The 24,901-nt window shown below is 50.5% G+C and overlaps 9 protein-coding genes across 9 annotated transcripts; 5 read left to right on the top strand and 4 right to left on the bottom strand.

Moving 5' to 3' along the window:
* Window positions 1-792: 792 nt before the first annotated feature.
* On the top strand, window positions 793-4,852 carry APUU_40963A (uncharacterized protein; the record flags this gene model as incomplete). Its single annotated transcript, XM_041704093.1, has 3 exons — window positions 793-800; window positions 886-1,325; window positions 1,446-4,852. 3 exons carry the CDS (start codon window positions 793-795, stop codon window positions 4,850-4,852), a joined length of 3,855 nt encoding a protein of 1,284 aa, XP_041556713.1.
* A 2,615-nt stretch (window positions 4,853-7,467) lies between these two features.
* Window positions 7,468-8,698, top strand: APUU_40962A (AHA1 family protein; the record flags this gene model as incomplete). Its single annotated transcript, XM_041704092.1, has 4 exons — window positions 7,468-7,690; window positions 7,748-7,830; window positions 7,902-8,560; window positions 8,680-8,698. 4 exons carry the CDS (start codon window positions 7,468-7,470, stop codon window positions 8,696-8,698), a joined length of 984 nt encoding a protein of 327 aa, XP_041556712.1.
* A 1,407-nt stretch (window positions 8,699-10,105) lies between these two features.
* On the top strand, window positions 10,106-11,079 carry APUU_40961A (O-methyltransferase; the record flags this gene model as incomplete). The annotated part of the gene is made up of 3 exons (XM_041704091.1): window positions 10,106-10,318; window positions 10,418-10,957; window positions 11,011-11,079. 3 exons carry the CDS (start codon window positions 10,106-10,108, stop codon window positions 11,077-11,079), a joined length of 822 nt encoding a protein of 273 aa, XP_041556711.1.
* Window positions 11,080-11,383: 304 nt separating this feature from the next.
* On the bottom strand, window positions 11,384-13,128 carry lys9 (saccharopine dehydrogenase (NADP+, L-glutamate-forming); the record flags this gene model as incomplete). The annotated part of the gene is made up of 6 exons (XM_041704090.1): window positions 11,384-11,479; window positions 11,557-12,381; window positions 12,451-12,489; window positions 12,560-12,846; window positions 12,921-12,974; window positions 13,077-13,128. The coding sequence occupies 6 exons, from the start codon at window positions 13,126-13,128 to the stop codon at window positions 11,384-11,386; spliced, it is 1,353 nt and encodes a 450-aa protein (XP_041556710.1).
* Window positions 13,129-13,557: 429 nt separating this feature from the next.
* On the bottom strand, window positions 13,558-14,893 carry RER2 (undecaprenyl diphosphate synthase family protein; the record flags this gene model as incomplete). Its single annotated transcript, XM_041704089.1, has 2 exons — window positions 13,558-14,544; window positions 14,669-14,893. 2 exons carry the CDS (start codon window positions 14,891-14,893, stop codon window positions 13,558-13,560), a joined length of 1,212 nt encoding a protein of 403 aa, XP_041556709.1.
* An 849-nt stretch (window positions 14,894-15,742) lies between these two features.
* On the bottom strand, window positions 15,743-18,169 carry APUU_40958S (putative glycerol-3-phosphate acyltransferase Sct1; the record flags this gene model as incomplete). The annotated part of the gene is made up of 4 exons (XM_041704088.1): window positions 15,743-16,948; window positions 17,002-17,270; window positions 17,337-17,934; window positions 17,999-18,169. 4 exons carry the CDS (start codon window positions 18,167-18,169, stop codon window positions 15,743-15,745), a joined length of 2,244 nt encoding a protein of 747 aa, XP_041556708.1.
* Window positions 18,170-19,886: 1,717 nt separating this feature from the next.
* On the top strand, window positions 19,887-20,870 carry APUU_40957A (uncharacterized protein; the record flags this gene model as incomplete). The annotated part of the gene is made up of 3 exons (XM_041704087.1): window positions 19,887-19,897; window positions 20,120-20,291; window positions 20,364-20,870. The coding sequence occupies 3 exons, from the start codon at window positions 19,887-19,889 to the stop codon at window positions 20,868-20,870; spliced, it is 690 nt and encodes a 229-aa protein (XP_041556707.1).
* A 499-nt stretch (window positions 20,871-21,369) lies between these two features.
* Window positions 21,370-22,168, top strand: APUU_40956A (cytochrome b-c1 complex subunit 6 family protein; the record flags this gene model as incomplete). Its single annotated transcript, XM_041704086.1, has 3 exons — window positions 21,370-21,691; window positions 21,889-22,011; window positions 22,104-22,168. 3 exons carry the CDS (start codon window positions 21,370-21,372, stop codon window positions 22,166-22,168), a joined length of 510 nt encoding a protein of 169 aa, XP_041556706.1.
* Window positions 22,169-22,821: 653 nt separating this feature from the next.
* Window positions 22,822-24,469, bottom strand: APUU_40955S (putative cell surface receptor/MFS transporter (FLVCR); the record flags this gene model as incomplete). The annotated part of the gene is made up of 4 exons (XM_041704084.1): window positions 22,822-23,697; window positions 23,753-24,101; window positions 24,165-24,277; window positions 24,341-24,469. 4 exons carry the CDS (start codon window positions 24,467-24,469, stop codon window positions 22,822-22,824), a joined length of 1,467 nt encoding a protein of 488 aa, XP_041556705.1.
* Between the last annotated feature and the right edge of the window lie 432 nt (window positions 24,470-24,901).

The raw sequence follows: 24,901 nt of genomic DNA, 5'->3' as shown, positions 1-24,901 counted from the left end.
TTATCTCATTCAAATATACCTCGCTTATTATCATTTCGATATATAACTGCAAATATAATCTATCTTTGTGAACGAATCATGCTTCATCTGTATTGGGAAAGCTCACCCAGGGTTCCAAGTTGTAAACGTGCAGTAGTCGGAGCTTGTGACGGTTGACGAACTCAAATAGGCATTGTGTTCTTGTGCAGGGGTCGCAAATCGCGATTGTATTCGTCGTGAGACCTTGAAACTGCGTTGGGTTGACCCCTCTTTGCTTTTCTTAGAGAAGTGAGCAGATCATCCTCCAACAGTCCAAGTTGATCAGCCCAGCCCAATGGCAAAATCGACCATCCAGCGCTACCACCACTCTAGCCTAGCTTCGCTAATCCTCGAACTCTTGGACACGGCTGGGCTAGCAAGTCCAACGCTGGTTTGCTGGGTGATGTGGGGAGAGCCCCGAGATGGGCCTCTGAGAGGACGCCAATCATGGTTGGAAGCGCCGACTTCAGCGCCGGCTGTGATGAAACGCTCAAGGCTGCATACGAAGGACTGTGGCCTCCGCTCCAGGTTCTGCAGCCACGCTGACCGATCCCGACCAGGCCTGTGTTATTTTTATCTCTCCTGCATCCATCCTCCAACAGGACGGCAAGCAGCCTCCACATCTGGTTGGCCTGAGAAATATCCCGCTGGAGCCCTTCGCTCTTTGTATCGCGTTCGCTTCTTTTCCTAGGGGACCTGTCGCTTCCTTCACCCCTTACACTGCGCGGATAATAACCATGCCACCATGTCTGGTTGGTTCCTGACTGCGCCAGTATGAATAGGTGCGCGCTGGCCCCTCTCCATCCCTCCCCTCGTTCTCTGTTCTTATCTCAAGAGCTCCCGAGGCTGACTTGAGGCTGTTCATAGCTGGCGGTCCCCAAGTCACACTGGCGACGACCCGTCGTCCAGCCCATATACAGCCAACAACGGCTGGCCGACGCCCCAGAGTCAACCTTCTCCTGGCCGTCGCGAATATGCCATGCAGCCGCCTCCTTTGACCACTTCATTTAATAACCCCCAGTTTCAGGGACAGGGACTTGGTGTCGGACTCGGCGCGGGCTACCTAGCAACTCCTCTTTCTACAACCTCCTTATCCAGCCCGTTCATCCATTCTCCCGCTGTGAATTCCGCCGGTGGGCACATCGGATCTTCCCCAATGGCGTCCAGACAGTACAATGCTCCTTATAACCCTCAGGACTGGGGTCCCGTCCATAATGCCCCGATGAATACTGGCCAGTCGCCATATGCACAGTCAGGCAACGTGCTTCGAGTCGTTCCACAGCACCGATATGCCGCCCCGGAGCCTGGTCAGTACAATTTATTTTGATTGTTGGTGAAGGCTGAGCGCGGGTTTTTTTTGTCTCTGCAGAGAATTGGAAATGACACCGCTTCATATTCCTGAACAGTGCTAATCTTGATATGTATAGAGTTGTCACCACCCCCTCCACCATATTCTCCTCCAAGCCAGCAGCAGCAGCACCAACAGGTGGATCCTGTAGTCCATGCCACTGCATCCCCTAATGCCGGGTCTCCGTACACGGGTTCTACTCGGCAACCATCGATGTCTCGTACTCGTCCCGTTTCTAATGTCCGAGCGGATGCAAGTCATAGTAGACAGGTTTCGCTTCCGCCTCCTCCACCTTTGCCGCAGGGGATGCCATCTTCCAGGTCGTCCTCTCGTAACCGCACTGAGGTATACCAGGAGCAATCCTCTTTCAATACCGGCTCTCGACCGTATATTATGGTTTCGGACAACAACCTGCAGTCATCTCAATCGAACGGGTATGGCTATGCAAACGCTGCTGTCCAACATGATGATTTGAGCCGCCCTCCAAATTCTAGACGAGCGGTCTCTGCCGGACCAACTGTAGGAAGTGCAAGCACATCGGGAGCTACAAGCCAATCGAGAAGCCAATCGAGGAGCCAATCGCCACAAAACCCGGGTTGGGAACCAGGAATGCCGCTTCCACCACCTCCCCCCGGTCCCCCGCCAGCTGCGAGGTCGCAGAGTGTAAGTGGAAGGCCCGATGCATCATCTTTGCGCAGCTCGCAGGTTCCCACGCGCACAACACGTCAACCTCCATCCTTAGGAACTGGATTGGGTAGTGTCCCACCAACGCCTGCAGGGTGGGTGGATGAGAGTCATACCAACTCTGCGCCGCAGCAGGACAGGGCGCCACTTAATATTGACACTTCAAAACAAGCAATCACTCGTGATACTGGCGGTTCTGGGTCCAATGGCACAGCCCACCCATCTCGAAACTCCAGCAGTGGACTGTTCCGTAGCCCAGCTGTTCGAGACACGAGCTCCAAAGGAATTCGGGAAAGGAGGACCGAACGCAGGAATAGACAGAGCCAGGTGTTTGACGATTATAGTGCAGTATCAACGACCAACACCAACCCTTGGGCCGACGCGCTCGATCAATTGAAACCTTCAAACCTCGTCCTCAGTGAGCAGCAGAGGACTGAAAATATCCGGTCTGATGGGTCTACAAGATATACACCACGCAGCAACCACAGCGATATGCCTACCGCTCAATCTCGCGGGTCTGGGACAAGCTTGTTCTCCTCAAACCGATCTCCTTTCTCAACGCCTCGGGGGGAGTCCAGCCCTCTCAGTCCACCATCACAAAGATATGCGCAAACGCCACCCTTCTCACCGAGTGTGGAGCAGTCATCCTCTTTTCAGAAATCCTCATCCCAGGTACTTCCCCCAAAAGCCCTCCCAACTCCTCCACTGCAATCTGGACAAGATTCGCGGCCGTCGTCAGGACTCAGTCGCAGGGAAGACCGCCCGATCTCGCATATCCTTCACTTGCCCAATGACAGTGTTAGCTCTCCAACTCTGCAGCCTCGACGACCATCACTCAATCGTGGACAGTCGCTGGACTCTGTTGTGAACCAGGATGCAGAACTTATCCAGGGCGCTACAAAGAGACATAAAGAGTTTATCGAGAAGGAGGCCAGTGCTGCCGATGAGGCGGAAGCTCTACGGCTGTTCACTGAGTTTATCATTGCAGAAACGCAAATTCGGCGTGAGCGATACGCCAAGGTATTTGATTCTGGTTCCTTCAATTTGGAACAGTTGCATCAAAAACTTTTCCAGCTGCCGCCAAAACCGGTTCCAGAACCGGCTGCTCGACGGCCCATTCGAGGCCCCAAACTGGATATCCCCCGTGGAGAGTCGTCCTGGAACAACTACAAGCCATGTCTCTCACCGATAGCGAGTCTCGGCATTAGCAATGACGAGATGAGCTCTAGAGGGCGTGCACCCAGTCGCTGGTGGGAATCTAAGACCGGATCAGACAGCGAGGGGGGTGAACGTAGAGTTCGACGCTCGAAGCGTGAATCTAAATATATGGGGCTGCCACTTGGGCTTCGAAGCAACGGAGATGCCGAGCATACTTTTGATGACCAATTCAACCAATACGCTGCATATGGCCCAGATGAGTATCCGCCTGAAAAGGTTGGATTGCACGAGAACCAAGCTCATCCAGAATACCCAACCCCAAGCTTGAGCAGCTACAGCGCATCCACCGAGCCTCAGAAAATGGACGTTTCGAGGCTCATTACCCTCCCACCACCCTACCCGCGTCACTACCCTGCCGTTAACAACAGCCACCCCGAACTTGTCACCTACCGAACAGTCGTCCGCTCAATCAGCGATCATTCCGAAATAAAATCCACCATTCAACGGCACGCCTCTGACTCCGACGTCCTCTGGGCCACGCACAACGAACGCATCAAAGAAAGCCGGCGCCAATTCAAAGGCAATATCCAGAACCAAATTCAAGACGGCAGCATCTCCTTCGCCGAAGCAGCTGAAGCCGAAGCCGCCCTCATCGAAGACGAAAACCAGCGCGAGCGCGCCCTCACAAAAAAGCTCTTCGACAGCTATCAGGACACCGTCCTCAAGCCTATGCAAGCAATCCTAACCGACCGCATCGACCGTGCAACAGTCTGCATCGACGAACTCCGCAGCAAACTCTTCGACGATGCCCAGCACGAATCCCCAGACCAAACCCAGGAAGAAGGCGATGAGAAACCCGAGCTCCTCGAGAAACTCACGCAGCTCAAATGGCTCTTTGAAGCCCGCGAACAACTCCACCGCGAAATGTACGACCTTGTTACGGCCCGTGATGAAAAGTATAAAGCTCTTGTCATTCTCCCTTACAAGCAGACCAAAAACGAAGACAAAGTCCGCAGCACAACCGCGTTCTTCACCCGCGATGCCCTCGATCGCCGCAGCCACTACGAAAGCGCCGCGCTTTCCCGCCTCGAATCCTTCCAGGAAGTCATCGAGGAGAATGTTGTGCGCGGAGTCGAAATGCAACTCTCTGCCTTCTGGGATATTGGTCCATCTCTTCTGACACTCGTCCAGTCGCTCCCTGATAACCTAGCCGGCTTCCAGGTTCAGATCCCAGCTAACGAGTATGATGAGAACCCGAGCTACTTGCGACACCCACTGCAGTATCTGTATACACTTGTTTCACATGCAGAGAAATCAAGTTACCAGTACATCGAGTCTCAGATTAACTTACTTTGTCTGCTACATGAGGTCAAGTCTGCGGTGATGCGCGCAAACAGTAAACTTATGGAGACGGAGCGGATCCGGCACGGGGAGGCTGAGGAGACTGCTAGTGCAGAGATGGACCAGTCGCGGGCGGGCGAGGAGCGTTCGCTCACGAATGACTTGAAGGATAAGGTTGCCACCGTGGAGGGGCAGTGGACCGAGGCGCTGGGGAGTCAGATCCAGGGGCTGAGGCAGAGAGTCCGGGAGCAGCTGGAGATGGAGGATGGGTGGGAGGATCTGGAATCCTTGGAGCAGGTTTAATGTGAACATGATCTCAAGATGTCTGTTTTCTTGCCATTGCTGTTGTTTTTTTGTTGCTCTACTTACCGAGAGATACCCTCATTCGTTCGCTACTCTGTACATTTGATGTTTCGGATTGTCCTGGTTGGTACTACTATGGTGTATGTAGCATCGCTCTATAGTCCAAACGCAGTAAGCGCTGCATCTCAGGTTGGACCAACCTTAAGACCAACCATTACAAAATTTTGAGCCTCATCTTCTTTGAATGATAACTCTCGGGTGGCCTCAAAACCCCTCAATTGCCAAGGGCGTGGGAGCTTGCTGACCCTGTGCCGAGCCTCTTTTCTCCCGCAGGCCGCTACCCTCCGGACCTCCTACTCGCAGCTAGAGGAAATCAAATAGAAGGGAACATTATTCATCATGCTGATCAGCACGATTGAGAAAGCCTGCGGCTCATTCAACCGCTTGGCGCATTTGTGCTGGCCACTGGGAGGGATTGGCGACACTCCCAAAACCGAGGCTGATTTGCCCTAAAAGATAGGCGTCTCGGCGTTGGCGCGATTGCAAACTTTGAGGCCGGATGCCCTCAACAAGACACAGCGAACTACTGAGCAAAGGTTGGGAAACAATATTTACCACTGATATGGATGAAGTCTATGGCAAGTCTGTAATTCAAAAAAGGCATGATGCGAAGATCCTATGGCGTGGATAATGCATACGGTGCACGTAGAATCTGCGGATTTTGGCTCATTGTGGTGGTTTATTCTTCTCGACGAGGCTCTGCGGACAGAAGTAAAGAATACGGACAGGTCACTGATATGGAAGGATTCTTAATTTTATGCTGATCTTAAAAATGGCCAACAGAAATGAGTCTCTGGTGTGGGTGACCCACGAGTGCCAGGGTGTCTTGAGTGTTGTTGCTCATAGAACAGCGGTTTATCGAACCTCGTATTCGATCCTCCAAGTGCAGGGATAATTCAGCAAGGTGTGATGGCACACAGCTGGCATCGCTGGTCTCCTTCGACCACGACAAATGCTGCGCCGCGCTCACATCTGTATTTATTTAAGGAGCATGTTCTCCCATCTTCCTTTCCCTGACCATGTTCGTCTATTTTGATCCTTTGTCACTGAAGCCTTGACCCATACTGAGCGCAAGCATCCGCCTATTGTTCCGACGTCTGTGCCTATTTGAAACTTTGTATCATGCGTTCCATACTTCATGCTGTTGGAGTCCTTCCACTCCTCCTTGTGTCTACGTTAGCTAGCCCGGACCCTCCCATCGAGAAGAACGGTAGAAGCCTCACTCCTGCAATCAAGTCCACACACCAGATCAGCGACGTCACAATCGCCGCGCGTGATTTGTTCAGCCGTCAATCATGCGGCAGAACAGAGACGGAATGTGCAGGTAAACGGTCTGCATACTCCCCTGACAAGCAATCAGCTCACTGTGCTGTCTTTAGACGGTTGTTGCGAAAGTTTGACTAAGTGCTGCGATGGAAAATCTTGTACTCCTCTGGGGGGCGAATGTTGCTCTAATGGCGGAAGCTGTGGCACTGGCGAGATATGTTGTGGTGATGGATGCGCACCGCAGCTTGCTACTTGTTGTGGGGATGCAAGTAGCGGGGAGGGAGGTAGGTATCCCACACTATATACTGGCCACCGCTAACAAGTCTTTGTAGTTTACTGTACACTGGCTAAGGGAAGCTGTACAGAGGTGGACGGAAAATGGATGTGCGAGAAGTATGGCAGTTATGACCAAGCTAGTGGAATGGGGGCTCCAGCCTGGGGAGCTATCGGTGGCTTGGTTGCAGCTGGCGTGGGAGCTGGGATGTTGTGATGATTATTTATGCACTCTAATCTCCAAGTCAGCAGTATTTCCTCGTAGTTAAACTGGGGGATGAGTCAAGTAGTTCATTGTAATGAAGTTGACTGCATTGATGTCAGGGCTTCTTCGCGCCTTCCTCGTTTCTTCTTTGTTCCTTGACCGAATGAGGCAGGAGCCCAACATGCCCGCGCTAACCCGGATCTAGATAAGGCTCAATGACTAATATCACGTGAGCACATCCCTTCTAGAGCTTTCCTTCTGAATCTTTCGGTTCAACTTCAACAAGTCCCGGGCAGGCAAGCCGTATTATTTAACCCCCCTTCTTCTCCTCGGCGGTATTTCTCTCTGAAATATCCCCATTGTTGCCGAGTGGACTTGATTGATCTACCTCTACTACAGTTTCCTTGGATCTGGACGTTACTGTCAAAGCTGTAAGTCATTCCGAAATTTTCTTTCTCGCCCACAATTGCCCCTCGCTTGCTTCACATGATGAGACAACTAGCTGGCACCAGTCAGAGCAAGTTGGATATTCATATCCTTCTTAATGCTGATTAGTATCCCGATCCGGGAACGCTACCCAGATCCTGAATTTTGTTGCATCCATCCAGCACTCTTTTCACTTCATCTGTGGAAAAAACAAATGCTAATTTGGATGCCTGTTAGCAGAACCTCTAGCGTTGAAGATATAAAACTCAAGCCACGCCCTGATTTCATTTGGGTATTTCAGTCTGGCAGCAGAATTTTTCTTTTTCTTTTTCTTTTTTTTTTCTCTCCACGATTAAACGTATAAATTAATACCCAAATCTCCACCATGGTTCTTCACAACCCCAACAACTGGCATTGGGTCAACAAGGATGCTTCCGGATGGGCCAAGAATTATCTGACCGAAAATCTCCCTGCGGTTTCAGCCGAAGAGGATGGTGTCACCGCAAAGGTGTCCAATGTACTGACAATGGATGGCGACGTAGATGTCAGCCAAAGAAAGGGCAAGGTCATCACCTTGTTCGATGTGAAGCTGCAGTTGGAGTATGAAGGTACGCATTTAGCTGTAATTGAATATCTCCCGAGTAATAACTAAGCCGTTCCCATAGGTAAGACTAAGGAAGAGGAGGCTGTGAGTGGGACTATCACGATTCCCGAGGTAGCCCACGACACAGAGGAAGATGAGTATGTCGTATGTTTACCTAAAATGCCCCCAAATTTCCAATTCCGGGCCTTTGAGCTGACTGGATGCCCCACGTATAGTTCGAGATCGAAAACTACTCGGATTCTTCCTCCAAGCAGCCCGTGAAGGATCTTGTGCGCTCAAAGCTAGTCCCAAAGCTCAGGACGGAACTGGCCAAGCTTGCCCCTGCCCTGGTTGCTGAACACGGGAAAGATCTCCAGCACGCCCCTGGTGTGAATCCCTCCAGCGGATTTACGAAGACGACATCCTATCCTCAATCTACCAAGAAAGAAGTCTCGGCTCCCAAGACCGAGACTACAACCACTGCCGCCAAGGTTTCTGTCAACACCGCTACAGTGACTGCTTCAGATGAATTCCGTACAACTGCCGAGGAACTCTTCAAGACTTTCACCGAACCTGAGCGTCTTGCAGCTTTTACCCGTGGGGCGCCACGCCAGTTTGATGGTGCTCACGTTGGTGGCAAGTTCTCGATCTTCGATGGCAATGTCACCGGTGAATTTGTGAAGCTCGACTCGCCCAAACTGCTGGTTCAGAAGTGGCGCTTGGCTCAGTGGCCTGCGGGTCATTTCAGTACTCTCGAGATCAACTTTGACCAGAACGACGTTGACGGTGTCACTCAAATGCGTGTGTCATGGGCCGGCGTTCCTGCTGGCCAGGAGGATGTCACCAAACAGAACTGGGAACTTTACTACGTGCGGAGCATCAAACAAACTTTCGGGTATGTTGACCCCTGCCTCGTATCTCAGCCTTTTGCTTTCTTACCGTCTCCCTCCAGATCTCGTTCATTTTCCTGGGGACAGTTACTGATTACTATGTTTGTTTTTCTTCTCGGTCTAGGTTTGGCACTATTCTCTGATCACCTACCGACAAATTGGACAAGTTCGTGATATAGAATTAGATTCTCTCTGGTATGCGAAGGAAACAACCCGCTGCCAATACCTTTTGAAACCGGTGATAAGCTGTTATGCCGTCGCAGCAGTGCTCGCCACTTTTTTTTCCTGACGATCTCCGTCTCGCGTCCCTCGTGAGGGCACGTCTTACACGATTACACGATAGAATTTCCCATGTTCAGAACTCCAGAGTATGTAAAGATGAACTGGATAACGAATGAAGATAAGATACCAAAGCACTGTCAATGATTCGTATCCATCCCTAGTAGCAATTGTTTTGGCAAGTATCGGTCGTAATCACCGCTCCTAAAATCCGTCAAGCATTATTTAGGTGAGGTTTGTTAGTGAGATTGTCAATATCGAGAGCGGAAAGCGGCCGCCACTCCCGTCGTCTTCATTATTATCTCCCCTCCCGCGCACTCCTTCACCAACATCACTGCTGGGTCGGGTATTTCTTCCTGCAGAATGTCAGATTTTGCGCTGTGATCTGTGACGCGAGTGTCGAGGGCGTGAAAAGCTCTAGATTCCCACTGTTATACCATTGTCGATGTCTTCTTCCTACCATTTGGGATGAGTGCTGCAGCACAGCCTCGAGCAATTAGCCTCCCAGGGCAACGCCTTCGCAAATGGATGGGCCAAGATCGTCCTTTTACCACAGACAAGGCCACTACAACAAAAAGAGTGGCTAGCAACGAAACCCCCATCCGCGTTGTGTGTATCTCAGACGCTCACAATAACTGGCCCAAACTCTCGCCTGGCGATGTCTTGATACACGCAGGTGGCTTAACAAAGAACGGGCTCTTTTGACGAGATTCAGACTCGACCAAGCTGGCTGGCTCCCCCCCCCCATCGGTACAAGATCGTCGGCTTGCTGTCTTCGGATTTATCCATGTTGGATACGGGCGAGAGGATGTCGTCCTGGATTCCGTGCAGAGGGGCTATGAGAATATAGTCAATCGACTGGCGGGATGGGGGACTCTAGGCGTGAGGATGGTTGGGGCTTTGATTTGGGGGTGGCTCTATAGGCGTTCATGGTCATGATCCAGCTGTGACGACTTTTGTGAAAGCCGCTGTTGTGGGAGGGGGGTTTGCAGAATGAGTTGCGGAATGAGGCTGTCGTAGTGAGTATGTAGTGTTTACTGTTTACCTGGATTGGGGCTTCAGGCTGAGACGCAGCTTCCTTGATAGCAGCCACCATCAAGGAATGATATTATGCTTCAGTCAACTCTTGACTTCCATCGTCTGAGCATGTTACCATTCTTTTTTCGGTACAGATTCCAATATTATCAATAATTAGCTTCCTCAATCGCTCTACAAATAACAACATTGAGGAAACGATTGTCGGGGAGCAAATCGATAGCCTGGGGCCGTATATGTCGTCGCAAGCAGGCCATGAACTCCGCGAACTCGAGCTGAAGGACTTTATACTCTCGCATCCAAGCCTAGAGACACTTAGAGGTTCGCCACAAGGAATTCTCAGTCTCATTGATGAGTTCGAAAGAACAAGGAAGGGCCTACTGAAACCAAGTAGCCATAAAGCCCGGATTATCCGCGATCTAATAGCAGCTCTAAGACCGACGGTGATGGTAAGTGAACATCTATAATTGCCCTTGTGAAAATTGGCGTATACAACTCAAAGAGTAGCGAGAAGAGTTATTCTTGTTCTTGTTCTGACTCTATTCTAGATTGAGATGGGAGGTTATGTTGGCTACTCCGCTATCCTGTTTGGCGATGCATTTCCCCGAGAAACCATGGACAATATGCACTTCTTCAGCTTGGAGCCGAACCATTGTTTCGCGGACATTGCAAAGTGCTTGATTGATCTTGCTGGCCTCTCCAGCTTTGTTGAAGTGATGGCCGGCCCTACCGATGCATCCATTCGCAGACTGTTTTCCTTGGGCCTCAAAAAGGTTGATTTCATGCTGGTTGGCCATGACAAACTAGCATACACACCAAGTCTTAAGCTCTTCGAAAATCTGAGAATGGTCTCCCCCGGGACAGTTATTGTTGTCGATAACGCCACCTTTTCTGGGAACAAACCATATATGAAGTACGTTAGAACCTCCGTGGAGGAAAAGAGGGAGGTCGTGAAGCGGCGAGAGTCGCCGGATATCTTCAACATGTCTAAGATACTTGCAACAATTGACCCTGAAGTAAGGCCTGGCAACCCGAATCTAAATTATGAGACCTGGTCGATGGACGGAACTGGGCCAGCTTGGAATATGGTAAGACAAGTCCTATTCCTGACCTTCCCGACAACTCAGGCTAATTTACATAGGGCCTCGTTGAAGTTGTCGAATGCATTGGGGAAGAAGAAACCTCATCACCCATGAGCACCTCAGTCTAGGTAAAACTGACTAGGCGTGTGAGTTTTGTGTAATATGCGCAAATACAAAAACTTTTGGTATTTGATAAGTAAATAGAATAGGTAGATAGATATCAATATCGCACGACGGATGGACTTCTCGTCCTCACAATCAGGATAAACCACAGGGCGTTCAGACCCGCGCATTAAGAGGATAAACCAACTACCGGCACATCTACAGATTCATTCATCATATTCTGTAGAATTTTCCTATTCTATCCTTTTATTTTATAAATGGTCATTTTTAGATCGTCGTAATAGCTTCCAGGATGATAAATTAAGACGTTTACAGAGTCTTCTCAATCATCTCAATGCCGTAGTCGGCCTTGAGGGTCTTCTGGATAGGCTCGCAAATATCCCAGCTCATGGGGGCAAGGACACCCTAAAATCAAAAAGGTTAGTGGCTGGGAACAACTGAAAAGGAATTCAGTTGAAAATCAACGGTATAGGGAGGCTTACCTTCTCACTGATAGTGCCGTCAAGAACCAACTTCACGGCAACACCGCAGGGAATACCGACGAGCCTGGCCATGGCGGAGTAACCACCGGGAGCACCATACTCGCAGAGAGTGCTGGTGCGGACCTCCTTGGAGCCGTCCTTGTGCTCGATGCCGAACTTGTGCTGAAGCATGACCAGGTCACGCTCGTCGGGGCCGTACTGCATCTTCTGCTCGAGGCTGGCGCAGAGGGTGTCGAGGGGGTTGCCGCGGGGGGTGATCTTCTCGTCGGAGAAGACGCCAATCCAGCGCAGACCGGAGAGGATTCGGTCACGCTCGTCGTTGTTGGGGAAGGCAGTCTTGGAGGAGATGGCCGACTCGAGGTCCTTCTCAGAGGAGGAGGCGGCGCCGAGGATCTTCTGGGTGGCCTCCTTCCAGCTGATAGGGGAGCTGAGGTAGTCGCGAGCTTCATCGCTCAGAAAGCCGATGTCAACAAGAACCTTGATGAATTCGGGGAAGCCCTGGTAACGGAGGGTACCACGGACGAGGGTCTGGGCCTCAGGTATGTCGTAACGCTCACGGAAGGGGGTTGAGTCACGGTTAGGGTATGCGACGAAGGCGAAGCCGGGGTAGATGTAGTACGGCTTGGCGGTAGCCATGAGGTCAGGGCCAGCAATGCTGACTTCCTCACCACCCTTGTAGAATTTGGCGGCGTTGCGAAGGGCGAGAAGGACACCACGGCTGGACCAGGAGAACTTGTAGCCCAGAGGGTTGTTGGAGCACTCGGGAGCGGGAAGGCCACCGCAGTAAGAGAGGAAGTCAGTGATCTTACCACCGGCAGCGTGAACCTATTGTTGCAGCAAAAGAAACCCGTCAGCGATTTGTAGATGAGAAATAAGAAGAGAGGAGTAACATACCTCGTGGATAGTCTTGACGGCGTAAAGGTGGTCGATACCCTAAGGAAGAGGTGAAAGTTAGTATAATCCTCATGGTTTTTTCAGAGGCACCCAGATAGTAGACACTTACCGGGTCCAGACCAATCTCGTTCATAACAGTAATTCCAGCGTCCTTGCACTGCTGGTCCAGCTCCAACATAGCCGGGGAGACGTAGGATGTGGTAACGACATGCTTCTTGGTTCGGATAGCGGACTTGATCACTTGGGCGTGGAAGGTGTAAGGGATGAGCGAGATGAGCAGATCCGCCTGCTTAGCGGCCTCATCAAGAGCCTTGTCGTCGCTGACATCAAGGGAGATAGCCTTGGTGTTGCTGAATCCTTCGCAAAGCTTCTTCGCACTCTCGAGGGTTCTGCAGGCTGTATTATAGAGGGGTCCATGGTTAGTCTCGGAAGTCACCAATTGGGCGTTCAATCAGGATTAAAGGACATACCGACGGTAACTTCGACACCTGCCTTGCTAAGAACCTCAACGGTAGGCTTGGTAACTATATAACAAAATACCGGTCAGCCATATTCGCATTTAAAAAGTCAATGCGGGGTTCTCTCTCGACATGTAGAGACAATGGGAACGAGTGGAGATCACATACCGAAGCCTGAGCCCAGAAGAAGGACCTTAGAACCAGCAACTTGATTAACCATTATGACGATTGGAATGAGATAATGGGTATATTTGATCGATGAAGTGAGTCACTGGAGGGATACTGATCTCAAGGCAAACCCCCCGCTGTGTGGATGATCACGTGAGTTTCCCTATGATGCGGTATCGGAGTTACTCCAAGTTTTCCGGCATTTCTAATAGAAGCATGTACAGCGTTTGGTAGCCTATAGTTGTATTTCTACCTCTGTATAATCACCACTTTGGCATAATACATGGATTAACGAGAATTCGCTCTGGACTATGTGTGCATGTGAGTTTTATTATGTACAACCTCAACAGACATGCGATATTTTTCTGTCAGTGCTGCTTACCCCGAGAGTGAGTGCATGGAAAAAGGCCGTAAACTCCCGGTATTCTAATGCTATACCCAATCGCTAGACTATAGATATATAAGTGTATCAAGAAGTAAACTATAAACTCTTCGCTTTCGCACTCGAACTGACCACGAGCTCTTCTCTGGTGTCGTCTGAAGATTCCTGGGGCTCACCGTCATAATTACCCTCAGCATCTGGGTTTTTCCTCGCCTTGGAGACTCTCCGCTGCCACCTTAATAAAACGGGTAGGAACTGCCATAGGTCAAACTCGGGCCACAGGATGTCTAGGAAAGCGATTTCTGTGTTCTCATGACATTGCCATAGCATGAAATCACTGAGGCGCTCCACCCCGGATGTGCGAACTAGCAGGTCAAGTGGAGGGTTGTCGTGGGTAAGTAGGTGTTCGGCCAGGGTTTGGCGTGTGATGGTTTCCGGTGATTTATACACCGGGGGTTCAGACTCAGTGGGCGCTGTCGTCCGGCCTTTTGTGGGTTGGTCAGGAAAGTGGAGAGTGGCAGCGGATGAAAGAGCAGATTCGGACTGGTAGATTTTGTTCTGTTGGTCTGACTTTTGAGCATCATTCTCCCCGAGTGTGGATGATTCTGACACTGTATCACCCTCTGTGCTGGAGTCATCCAGTTTTCCGTTTACTGTTCGAGATCGAATATTTTGTGCGATGTGATCTTCAGAAAATGGGGTCCGCGGAAGAGAAGACGACGAGCGAGCGGACCTTAGTGGCTGGCTGTACTCTGCTACCGTATCCCGAATGGCGCTGGTGATCTCGTCACGCGATGTGTAGGGAAAGCAAATGTTAAGAACGCGGTCCCCGTTGTCCTTTGTCATATCAACTGCACGATCGACCGCCGCAAGCACGTCGGGGCGAAGCAAGTCCAATCGACCTAGTATCCGGACTTTCGCACCATACCGATCCAGAATTTCACCGTGTTGGGCCATCTGCGCTAGTTTGACTCTGGCCATTTCCATCAGAGCATCCACCTCAAATTTTGACCGCTTAAAGTTTTCGATGCTGAAGGCGTAGATGGTTACGACCTTTACTCCGCTCCGGTAGCATACCTCAAGGATCTGTAACACAAAGTATGAGCATTAGTATATTTACACCCGAGATAAAATGTGGGACTTGGAGAAAAGGGAGACCAAAGAGGCAAAAAGTAAGCCTCTCGAGTCCAAGTATTGCCGTAAGCCTCACCCGTGCCAGCGCCTCAAACCCCAGATTATGCCCCTCGACTGTTTCGATCCCGTGTGTTCGGGCAAACCTCCGATTCCCATCCATTATAAAAGCGATATGTTGTGGAACTGGCCCTTGCCTGATTGCTCCAACCAGCAGGTCTCGGAGTTTGGAGACCGCAAACTCGATGGGGGGTGATGCAAGGAACCAATTTCGGAGCTTTGAGAGGTGCATTGACGACGCCATATTGGGGGTCTTTTCGTAGGACAGCGTTGACAATAAAAACAAATATATCTAGTTCCGATATCGTATTAGGGTGTTGGAGTCGAGGGTGAATGGCTTGAAGTGACAGACAGTCGTGTGCGACGAGAAAGCGAAGGGCAAACGATGCAAGATTAAAGAGATGCGACGACGATTGAGAAACAAGATCTAAGCTTGAGGGTATAATGCAACTGATAACAGGTGGCCAAAAACGTCAGCGAGCGAGAAAGTGAAGTTCACTGGGCGCAGTCGTGGCCATCAGGCGACACCGTTTTTCTTGTCTTTCGCAGATCCGCCGCAAAAGGAGAGGGCGTGGAGGCGGTGATGCATACCTGAAAATGAGAGAAACGAATGAAAGCGGATCTCGAGACACGCCGAGCTGACGGCTTTACTTCAACAGCTGCAGAAAATGAGCTGGCCTATGATGACAATGAGAGGATCGGATTGAATCTATTCATGATTGCGTCGGTCGATCCAGACAGCAACCGGTTGTGGGTCAAAATCTGGCCCACGTGTAAGGCTCGCCTCCCCAGCTTGCGGTCCGAGGCTTTCATCTTCCGCTCGACCTCAATCCTTCAACATCGAATAATGCGGGGATGAAGGGATGAGGGGATCGTGGAGGATTTGATTCAGGTTTTTGCACATTCATTGTTCATAACATGCCGCCAGTGAAGACAAGGGTCGCCATTAAACACGTCTCATTTGCTACGGAAATCCATAATGGGCACATAGTACGAACAAGTACAGGAAGATATGAAAAACGCCCAACTCCGCCGCTGTCATTACAGGCAGTATGGCCCTCCAAGGGCCTCATTTTATAGCACGAACAGTCTGTTATATATCCTTCCGGTTCTCTTCGCTGTGCGGCGTCCCGGGCCCCGAGCTGGCCATGTCCCAACTGCTATTATCCTCACTTCGCCGACGTCGCTCTCCGCGTTCGCGCATTGCATCACGAATCTTGAAACTCACCTCATCAAGTCCATCTTTGGCTGAGAGCTGGCTGAGAGGTTTCAGCTGCTGGCCTGATGTGCCCGGTAACCCTCCAAACGAGCTACTACGACTGTTGCTGCGGCTACGATTCCGGCTCGGGGGCCGGGTCGAGAAAAAGCCAAAGTTCGCAAGGTTGTGGAACGATTCGTTTCGAGGGAGTGGTTCTTGGGAAGCCGAGCCTTCGTCGAAGTTCGTCGTGCTCGCCCTGCTGATCTCCACGCTTGGTGGTTGTTCGCTTTCTAGAGTCGAAGCTTGTCGGTTGAGCTCGCGGAAAGGGTCCGTCACAACCCTTGCAGCATCAAAGTCTGGGAACAATTCAGGGCCAAGCGTGTTGATATTGTCGGTGACTTGTTTAGCGAGCGCAGCGCGTCGTAAGCGGAGTTTGACCAACGTGTTGGCCGACGACGGATTGAGCGACAACAACAATGGGCGCAAGGATTTGACAATATCCATGCCAATCTCCCCGATACGCAGTGCGGCGAACGTAATAGTCGGGAATAGGACCATGCCAATAGGTATAAATGTCCACAGCGGTACGGATTCAGGCACATAACCGTTAATGCGGTTACGATAGGCCCAATAGGTGAACGTCATGGTATAAGAGGCGTAAAGAGCGGGAGCAAATGCGAGAGCAACGAGGAGTTTCCAAGTTGCCATTACGTCACGGCCTTGAAGCTTGACTGTTGAAGCAGCCAGTGCTTCTTTCGATTTCTTGTTTGAAATCAACTTGGTCGTGATAAAAACAGGGGTAAAGAGAAGAAGCCCAGGTAAGGTCCCAATAGTGAGAAGAACTAATTTACCCAGGCGATATATCAGTGTCGCAATCACTTTGATGGATGAGAACTTCGCATAATCAACCTGGTGGTCACGGATTCCCAATAAACGCAGTTCTTTGTTATAGTCCGCGATCGACTTTTTAAGACTGATAATTCGCGGGTCATCTTTGAAATGCGAGTAGCCTTTGACGAGACGGCGGTTGAGTTCAACAACCATTGGAAGGGGCAATTTCTTCCCTTTGATGTTGTACAGACGGCGTGCAGCTTGGATGACCTGAAATCTTGATTAGCCCTAGCTTCGACCACAATTAAAGGGACTGAACTAACCATCAATGTCTCGTAATCTGGACTGGTTACGGTCACTGACACGAGACTCTGGTATATAATATCCAATAAAGGACCCACAGCACCTCTTCTGTCACCGTTCTTATACATTTCAACTAACTCTCTGGGAACTTCAAGAGGAGTTCCGAATTCAATCACCGCTCTCGACCGAAATTTGTGAGCGTGGAAATAGTTCATTCCGCACGGCACGATCTTCAAACCACAGTCAGGATTCTCCGCCAACGTACCGAGAGCCATGAGGGCCACACCAGCTACAATCGGGGTCAGTTACCGCTATATTTTGCATGGAAATTGGGGGGGGGGGGGGGGAGAATTACGCTTCAAGGGAAGTAAATCGGAGCGATCGTGGCTACCTCCCTCTGGGAAAATACCGATACAGCCACCCCCAAGGAGTCTTCCAAACACCGCATCATACACTGCACTCTGGTCCACATGGGGCGCCACCTTGAACTTGGACCCATTGAAATCAGCGCGGTCTTTGTCGGTTACATCTGCAGAGAACTTTCCATCGTCGGTAATATCATTCCGACCTGTCAACTGGAACAGCGCATCCTTGTGGGTAAATGGCTTCTTGAGAATCAGTTCCTCTGGACCGCGAATCTCAGCGATGTTCGAGTTATGCGAAGTTCCATTGATGGTCGGAAGTGCGATCGTGCCGTCCTTCTCGAAGCCTGGACCTTCGAAATTTGTTCCGACGCCGCGCAACAGAGTAGGTTGGTTGATTGGATCCGGGAGATAAACGGTACCCTGGCCAGGTTTCATCATATCCATTGCCCGAGACACGGGCACAGTTCCTATGCCTCTCGCCAAAAGCCCGATAAACTTGCGGCGAAACGATTTCTCTGCAATCAGGAACGAGATTCGACGGTGCGCCTCGGTGCGCAGTACACGCATAAGGATCAAGGAATCGACAAACTATAAACCATGGTAAGTACAAAATCAGACAAATGAAACGTTTGGTGTACTTGATATACTGTACCTGATTAGCATGAGGGGCCGCGACAATGATCATTGGACCCCGTCGAGGAATTTTCCATGAGCCACGCGGATGGACCTCCCGGAAGAAGAGATCAACGAGCACTGAGAACGTCCATAGCACAAGATCGTATAACCACCCAACCAAGGGCGGGATGTGCGGCTTCCTCGCCATGACGTCAAGGGAATTGATTTAAAAAACAATCCTCAAGACAAGCGCCGTGTAAAACTCGAGTATTATATAGGAAACGCGGGAGGCTAGGTCATCCGAAGCTCCTTATCTGCCAGCGACGTCGACCAGAATTAACGGAACTCAGTTCCAGTTTCCGTAAGAAGCACGCGTGAACAAAGAGAGCCGTGACCGCATATCCTGCCCCTGTAAACAGCTCAGCTAAAGCTGTGTAGTACAGATGGAGGAAGCTCGGAAAGCGTTTCTGGCGTCAAAAGAGCTATGTCTCGTATGAACAAAAGACGAACGGCAGACTGGCCTTAACAGATCCTGGAGCCCAGTAGCGCATGTGACGTGACGGTGCTAAGGTTGGGATTCCTCGAGTCTGGATGCGACGGAAGGCGGTAATTTTTTTCAGTGGTGGGGTAGACGTTGGTGGTAATACCAGTACATATCAGTCAGATCAGGAACTGATAGATAACCAACGTGCAGCCAACTTCAACGGTTTTCTCAGCCACAAATGCACCATTTCCTTGTCCTCATGTCATCTCCAAGATATATTACTAAATATTTTACGAATTCTACATAACCCTGTTGATTTGTATCCGCAGTCATGGCGATTCCCTAGTACTCCGAAATCCACTTTCAGGATGTACTTTACGACCGTGGCCCGTTGGGGGTCAAAGTCATCGTGATCGAACCATAGAGAACCTACCAGAACCTGTTAGGGGACCTTTGTGGCTTTGAACTCTCGAAATAAACTCTCGCCATAACCAGGATATCAGTTCCTTCGAATTCCTACCGCCATTGGTATTACCAAGGAGCGTCTCCATGCATAGCGCAGGCATGATCGTTCGCAAAGATCACCTGTTATGACGGGTCCAAGATTGAAGAGAAAGCTCGTTGAAGAACGAATATTATGGCCGTAGGGAAGCCACGGACCCGCTAAGGTATTACCACCTACACGAATGTCGCTTGAGAAATGGCGGCGTACTGGCAGATATCTCTCTTGACGGCTGGGACACGCAGCCCCTCTCTTATTTAGGGCATATGTGACTTGTCCATGTCCCATCCATAGCACTGGCATGTCGTATGGTTAGTTAGTTACCATTAACGGGGTGCAAGCCATGTTAAATCACTCCAATGTTATCGCCCGCCTTGACGCTGTTGATTCACGAATGCTAGACTGCGAAAATCCGTCCATGGTGTCCTGTGATGGTGATTCAACAGTTGCATGATCTTAGTCAGGCGATGAAATGCTAAGTAATTAGTAGTATTACCTCGTAAGAATAATAAATATCGATCCATGAGTGCATTCCCTGGCGTGCTTGCCTGAGGCAACTGGCGGGGACATCAGTACCGTTATTACGTATGCGGTAACTTAAAGCGGCGCCTTAAGTGCCGCGGAGAAGATTATCGCGATCTCGGTTTGAAGTGTTCGAAGAGAAATCTTGTTATCCTCATCTCAGAAGCACGTTCAAAGCACAAAAACAAAAAGAGAAAAAGCACAAGCGCTGGGGCCCTCGAATCCTCGAATCCAACCGACAAACTGCGACTGCCGGCCCGTTCCAGACCGTTACGTACCGCATCTTCATTAGCCCGCTCGTTTCTCGATAAACACGCTCCCCGCTTAGCGTCTCCCATACTACTTTGATATCCCGGACATCCGGAGTCTCGCTTTCTGGTTATATCCAGTGTCAGTTTTCATAGTTTCTACAGAAAGATGTCGATCAAGTATGTGGATGAGCCCCACTCCCCTACTCTACCTACACCGGAGACCTCCAAATTGCCTCGTTCCTTGATCACATTTGGCCCCCGCGCGGTAACTGGCTCGTTTTGGTTACAATTAAGCTGCCGATGGGATGATCTAGACTGGAGACAACAGTCATTCCACCCTTCCCATCATTTTCTATGGTCCTCATATAAATACATGGCATACTCTAACTGAAGAAACAGTTGGGTGATGCTCGACGAGCGTAAAGGCTTTGTCCATCTACCGAATGAGAAGTTGCTATACACATCTCCCCCTCGCACAAGCTTCGCCTTACAACCGCCTCCATCCTCTACCGGTCAAGACCCGTTATCACTACAGAGCAGTGCTGGCAAAGTCTACCTTACAAATCAACGGGTAATTCTCTTCCCCTTTTCTTGACCCTTGTTCCTTTTGCTTGAAAGCACTCTATTAACACCAGCCATCCAGGTTATCTATATTCCAGCTCAACGAACAGATGAACTGGAGTCATTCTCAGCCCCTCTTCTCAATTTACACGACACCCATGTTTCGTCTCCATTCTTTGGGCCCAATGCATGGAATGCAGTTGTTCAGCCGGTACCAGGCGGTGGGATTCCCTCGTCGCTAATAGCGGTTCATTTGAAAATCACATTCAAAGAGGGAGGGGCGTTCGATTTTCACGGCCAGTTTGAGACGATCAAGGAGCGCCTCCAGCAAGCTGTTGAAATCTCCCATGAAAGTGGCCGAGGAGTTAGCAATGTCAACATGTCCGGTGTCCATCTAGAAGAACTACCCGCATATTCTGCTCCTCAGGGTGGCTTGACTGTTAACGATGAAGATGTCAGCCGACGAGAACTTCGCCAGAGCCCTTCAGAGGCCAGCGGCGAACCTCAAGAGCCGCCACCAGATTACGAAGCAGTGCAGCAACAGAGCGTCGCCAATGAACTGGAAGAGAGATTACGCCGGGCAAGCTGAGACTTGAGTGGTGAAGTCAAAGACATGAAGGTTTTGTCTCCCTTGTCCTTGAGGCTCGATCTAAACAATTCCTGTTCTTCATTTTCCTTAACCCCTTCACTTTGTAAAGCAGATTTAGCGGCAAAATGCGCGCCTCTTTTGATTTATTCTCAGCTCACGGAACAGATTCAAACTGTACAAATTTATAGAAATGATAATAACTTTTGAGAATACAATTCTTTAATTAAATCTAAGATCTAGGGCCGTACGATGCCCGTCTCGGTGTTGTTCGCAGTGACCAAAAGCGTCGACCAATCACGTGGCAGGGCGATAATAATTGCCCAGTCGCCAGTGGCCGGGGTGTTCCGATTTTCCCTGGACGGGAGACGGACACCAAAGCTTCGTGAAAACCACCAAACCTCATCAACCTCGCTCGTTACCGTGCACCCACCGCCCACCCGTCACCCTCTGGACCCCAGACCTTCCAGTCTCATCAATTGACACCCTAAGACGGTTCAAGATGGGTTTCACCGACTTTTTCTCCGATGTGATGTCCTCCTGGGGCTTCCCCGAGGCCCAGGCTGAGGCTCCCGCCGAAACCACCGAGGAGTCCAGCGCCCCCGAGGCTGAGTCCGATGTGAAGACCGACGAAACCCCCAGCGAGGAATCCGCCGATACTGAGGACACCCCTGAGGAGAGCTCCGAGGAGAGCTCCGAGGAGAAGGGTGAAGATGCCGAGGAAGAGGGAGAGGGAGAAGAAGAGGGAGAGGAAGAAGAGGAGGAAGAGGAGGAGGAAGAAGAAGAGGAGGAGCCCGAGGATGTCAAGCCTAAGTTGGAGGAGGGTAAGTACCAATTGAATTATTGATATATTCCGTCGCTTGGTTTCCTTATGTCGCGCCCTCTTGGGGTCTCGAGTTACCACTTGACTCAGCGATACATACAATCGCGTCTTATGGGCAGTTGGCACCGGAATACCTATTTCAGTACTCGAAGGTTCTTTATAAAAAGCTCAACATTCGCTGACACTGCATCCCTATAGAATGTGCCAACTCCGCTCAGTGTGCCCCCTACAAGCACCACTACGACGAGTGCGTCGAGCGCGTAACCTCGCAGCAGGAGGACGAGGACTACAAGGGTCCTAAGGAGGACTGTGTCGAAGAATGTCAGTGCAATATTATCCAGAGAATTAAATTCTCACCATTCTTGTACAATCTGCTGTTTCAATCGCGACTAACCTCATACTTTTATCAACAGTCTTCCACCTCGTCCACTGTGCCAACGCCTGCGCTGCTCCCAAGCTCTGGAAGGCCCTCAAATAAAATAGACAACGCGGAAACGATTCCCGACCTCGGTTCCACTGCCGGATTAACGAGACTCTGCCAACAAACGACACCATCCGGAACGCATTCAACTATAAAAATCAGCAGTAGCTCTACTGCACCTAGGATTGGGATACTGTATCATTGCTTGTCGATTTTTGCGCTTAGAGGTTGAAGGATGATATGGATATTGTCCTTTAATGTGTATGTACAGATAGCTGGTCTCCGCCTTTTTATATCAACTTGTGTGTTTTAGATGAATGTTACTTCTCCCTAGACTTACTTTATTATGCCTGCGTAGTCCTAATCATAACGCAGCTAGAGAGCCACAGATGCCAGACTCGTTTCATGCAAACCTCAGGCACATGTGCTGTCGGTCAGTGCAGTGGCTCATTTATTACTTGCCTACTATCTTTCTACTCCCGAATCCGTGGTTTAGCGTCCTGCCATCGTTGAATCCAAATATCTGCCGCCTACCTACATCGTCATAGCTACTTACGAACAGTCGTACGCAAGACACTTTGAGCAGTGCCAGCCCGAAATCTAGGACATATTATATGGCCATGTACACAAGGTGGATATTTGCGCCCATTGCTATACTAGTAAGTAAACGGCTAAAACTAACACTAAATTCCCGCAGGCATCAGATGGCATCAGTTCTTTCCCCAGGAAAGCTTCACACCGAGGTCGAATCTCGACTTCCTGGTTTCAATGCCTGCATCTGCGACTCCGTTATCACCACCACCGCTACGAACACTTTCAATATGTCCCGCCTGCGCCTGCGCATGATCCAAATTCACCCCCCTTTCGAAATCCAAACGCCGTCTACTAACATCGCGTCCAAACAGCCCGATGCATATCGGGAACGGCGCAGCCACAGAAGCAACCACTGCAGAGAATATCAGTGCATTACGCATATTCAGCGGCGGGTCACCGCTAGGCCCAGCCTTGAGCGCATCCTGGGCGAGGATGAAAACCGCGCCGAGTAATTGGCCGGCAGTCCAGCATATCGTGCTCCCGATCTCTGGCGAGAAAGGGTATGTGATTTCGACGAGGTATTCCAGGGCGACGGGGAGGAGGCCGAAGGAGGACGCGCCTAGGATGGCCATTATGACGTAGGACGGGGCAATGCCTGCGGGACTTGGGGGTGCGAAGATGAGTGCGATGTAGGAGATTGCGATGATTGGGACGAGGGTGCGGATCAGGCCGAGGTAGTGCTTGTAGCGATCTGTAATGGGGGAGAGGATGGCCGAGGAGATGAGCCCAACGACGATAAGGATCCCGCCTGCGATGCCCGCGTCGGTTTCGGTGAAGTCATAGGGGGAAAGGATTTGGTTTAGGAGCGAGGATACGCTGTTGAAGAAGCCGACATAGACACTGAAGGGGATTAGAACAAGCCAAAATTCGAGCGTCCGGAGCATTTGCGAGATGGCCGGGAGAAGAGGTGTTCTATCCGCGGCAGATGATGCGCTGGGTGGTGTTGGTGGTTGCGCTGGGATGAAAAATGATGGAAGCGATGCAACCGTTGCCTGTCAATTGTCTTAGATGCCATCCTCTTCCGTTCCATATATTTTGTATTCTTACCATGATCGAGATCCATAGAACCATGTCTGGAACCTCACTGGGTTTAGTCGCCCAAACCGAGTTGATCAATTGCCCGAGAGCAGCGCCCAGCGGGTTTGCTAAAGTCGCCACGGCGGTTGCACTGGTCCTCCCTCGATCTGAGAACCAGAGATCGCTATATCTAGTTGGCGCGCTGAGACAGAACGGCTGTGCCAGGCCGATCAAGATCTGGCCGAACATGGAAACGCCAAAAATGCCCCCCTTTGCCTTGGCTCCTGCATAGCGGATCCAGTTTCCAACAAGGAGAAGAGAAGAAGTCACAATAATGGCTGGCCTGGGGCCGCCTTTGTTGAGAGTGTATATAACAACGCTACATTGGGAAACATGTCTTTAGCGCATTTACAGTAATGAGAACGGCTAAGAGGGCACTTACGGACTGGAAACACAGAAGGCAAATAGATATCCAGTACTCATCCAATTAATGGCGCTCTCGGAGACGTCGTAATATTCCGCAGCGGTCGTTGAAATGGCGGAAAACGTCAACCACTGGGAGGGTCAGCGCGTGGTCTATACAAATTTCTAGGTCGGGGGGCACAGCGAAAACCGTACATCCCAGCTGACTATAATGTTCAGCAAGACCAGCTGCGCCAATCCCCAGAACCGCCGCCTGTAGACCTTATAGACTGGGCCTGATGGGGGCAGGTCAGCGGTGCTGGTTTCATGCGCATCGGGGGCCATTGTGAGGGGTTGGCCGGGGCGATGTGATGTGGGAGGAGGATACGGAGAAATTCAACGTGGATCAAACCGTCCCTGCGACGGGGTTCGATCAATGATATATCATTTTTTAAGCGATAAGAACTAGGCCAGGGTCTGGTTTCGCCATGAGACCAATTCCACAGTGTATTAAGGGTCCGAGGTTCGTCGCGTTTCACTTAATAACATTGTCATATGTTCATTGATGGGTCTCTCCGCATTCACATTCCACCCTTGAATTTAATCTCTCCGGCTTAGGAATTCTATTCTTGTGGGGGTGGAAGCTTGTAGTTGTATGTCTAGAGTTAAATTGTATGTACAAAAATATTCCGCAGCAAGGACTCTGGTCCTGCACGCTGTGGTGTTGACTGTTCAGGGGCAAGGCGCTTACCACAACCCACAACCTTTTACCAGTCA

This window comes from Aspergillus puulaauensis, chromosome 4 (genome assembly GCF_016861865.1).
Source record: "Aspergillus puulaauensis MK2 DNA, chromosome 4, nearly complete sequence".
Taxonomy (NCBI): domain Eukaryota; kingdom Fungi; phylum Ascomycota; class Eurotiomycetes; order Eurotiales; family Aspergillaceae; genus Aspergillus; species Aspergillus puulaauensis.
Note: the sequence above shows the minus strand (reverse complement) of the source record. Positions and strands in the feature narration are given on the sequence as shown.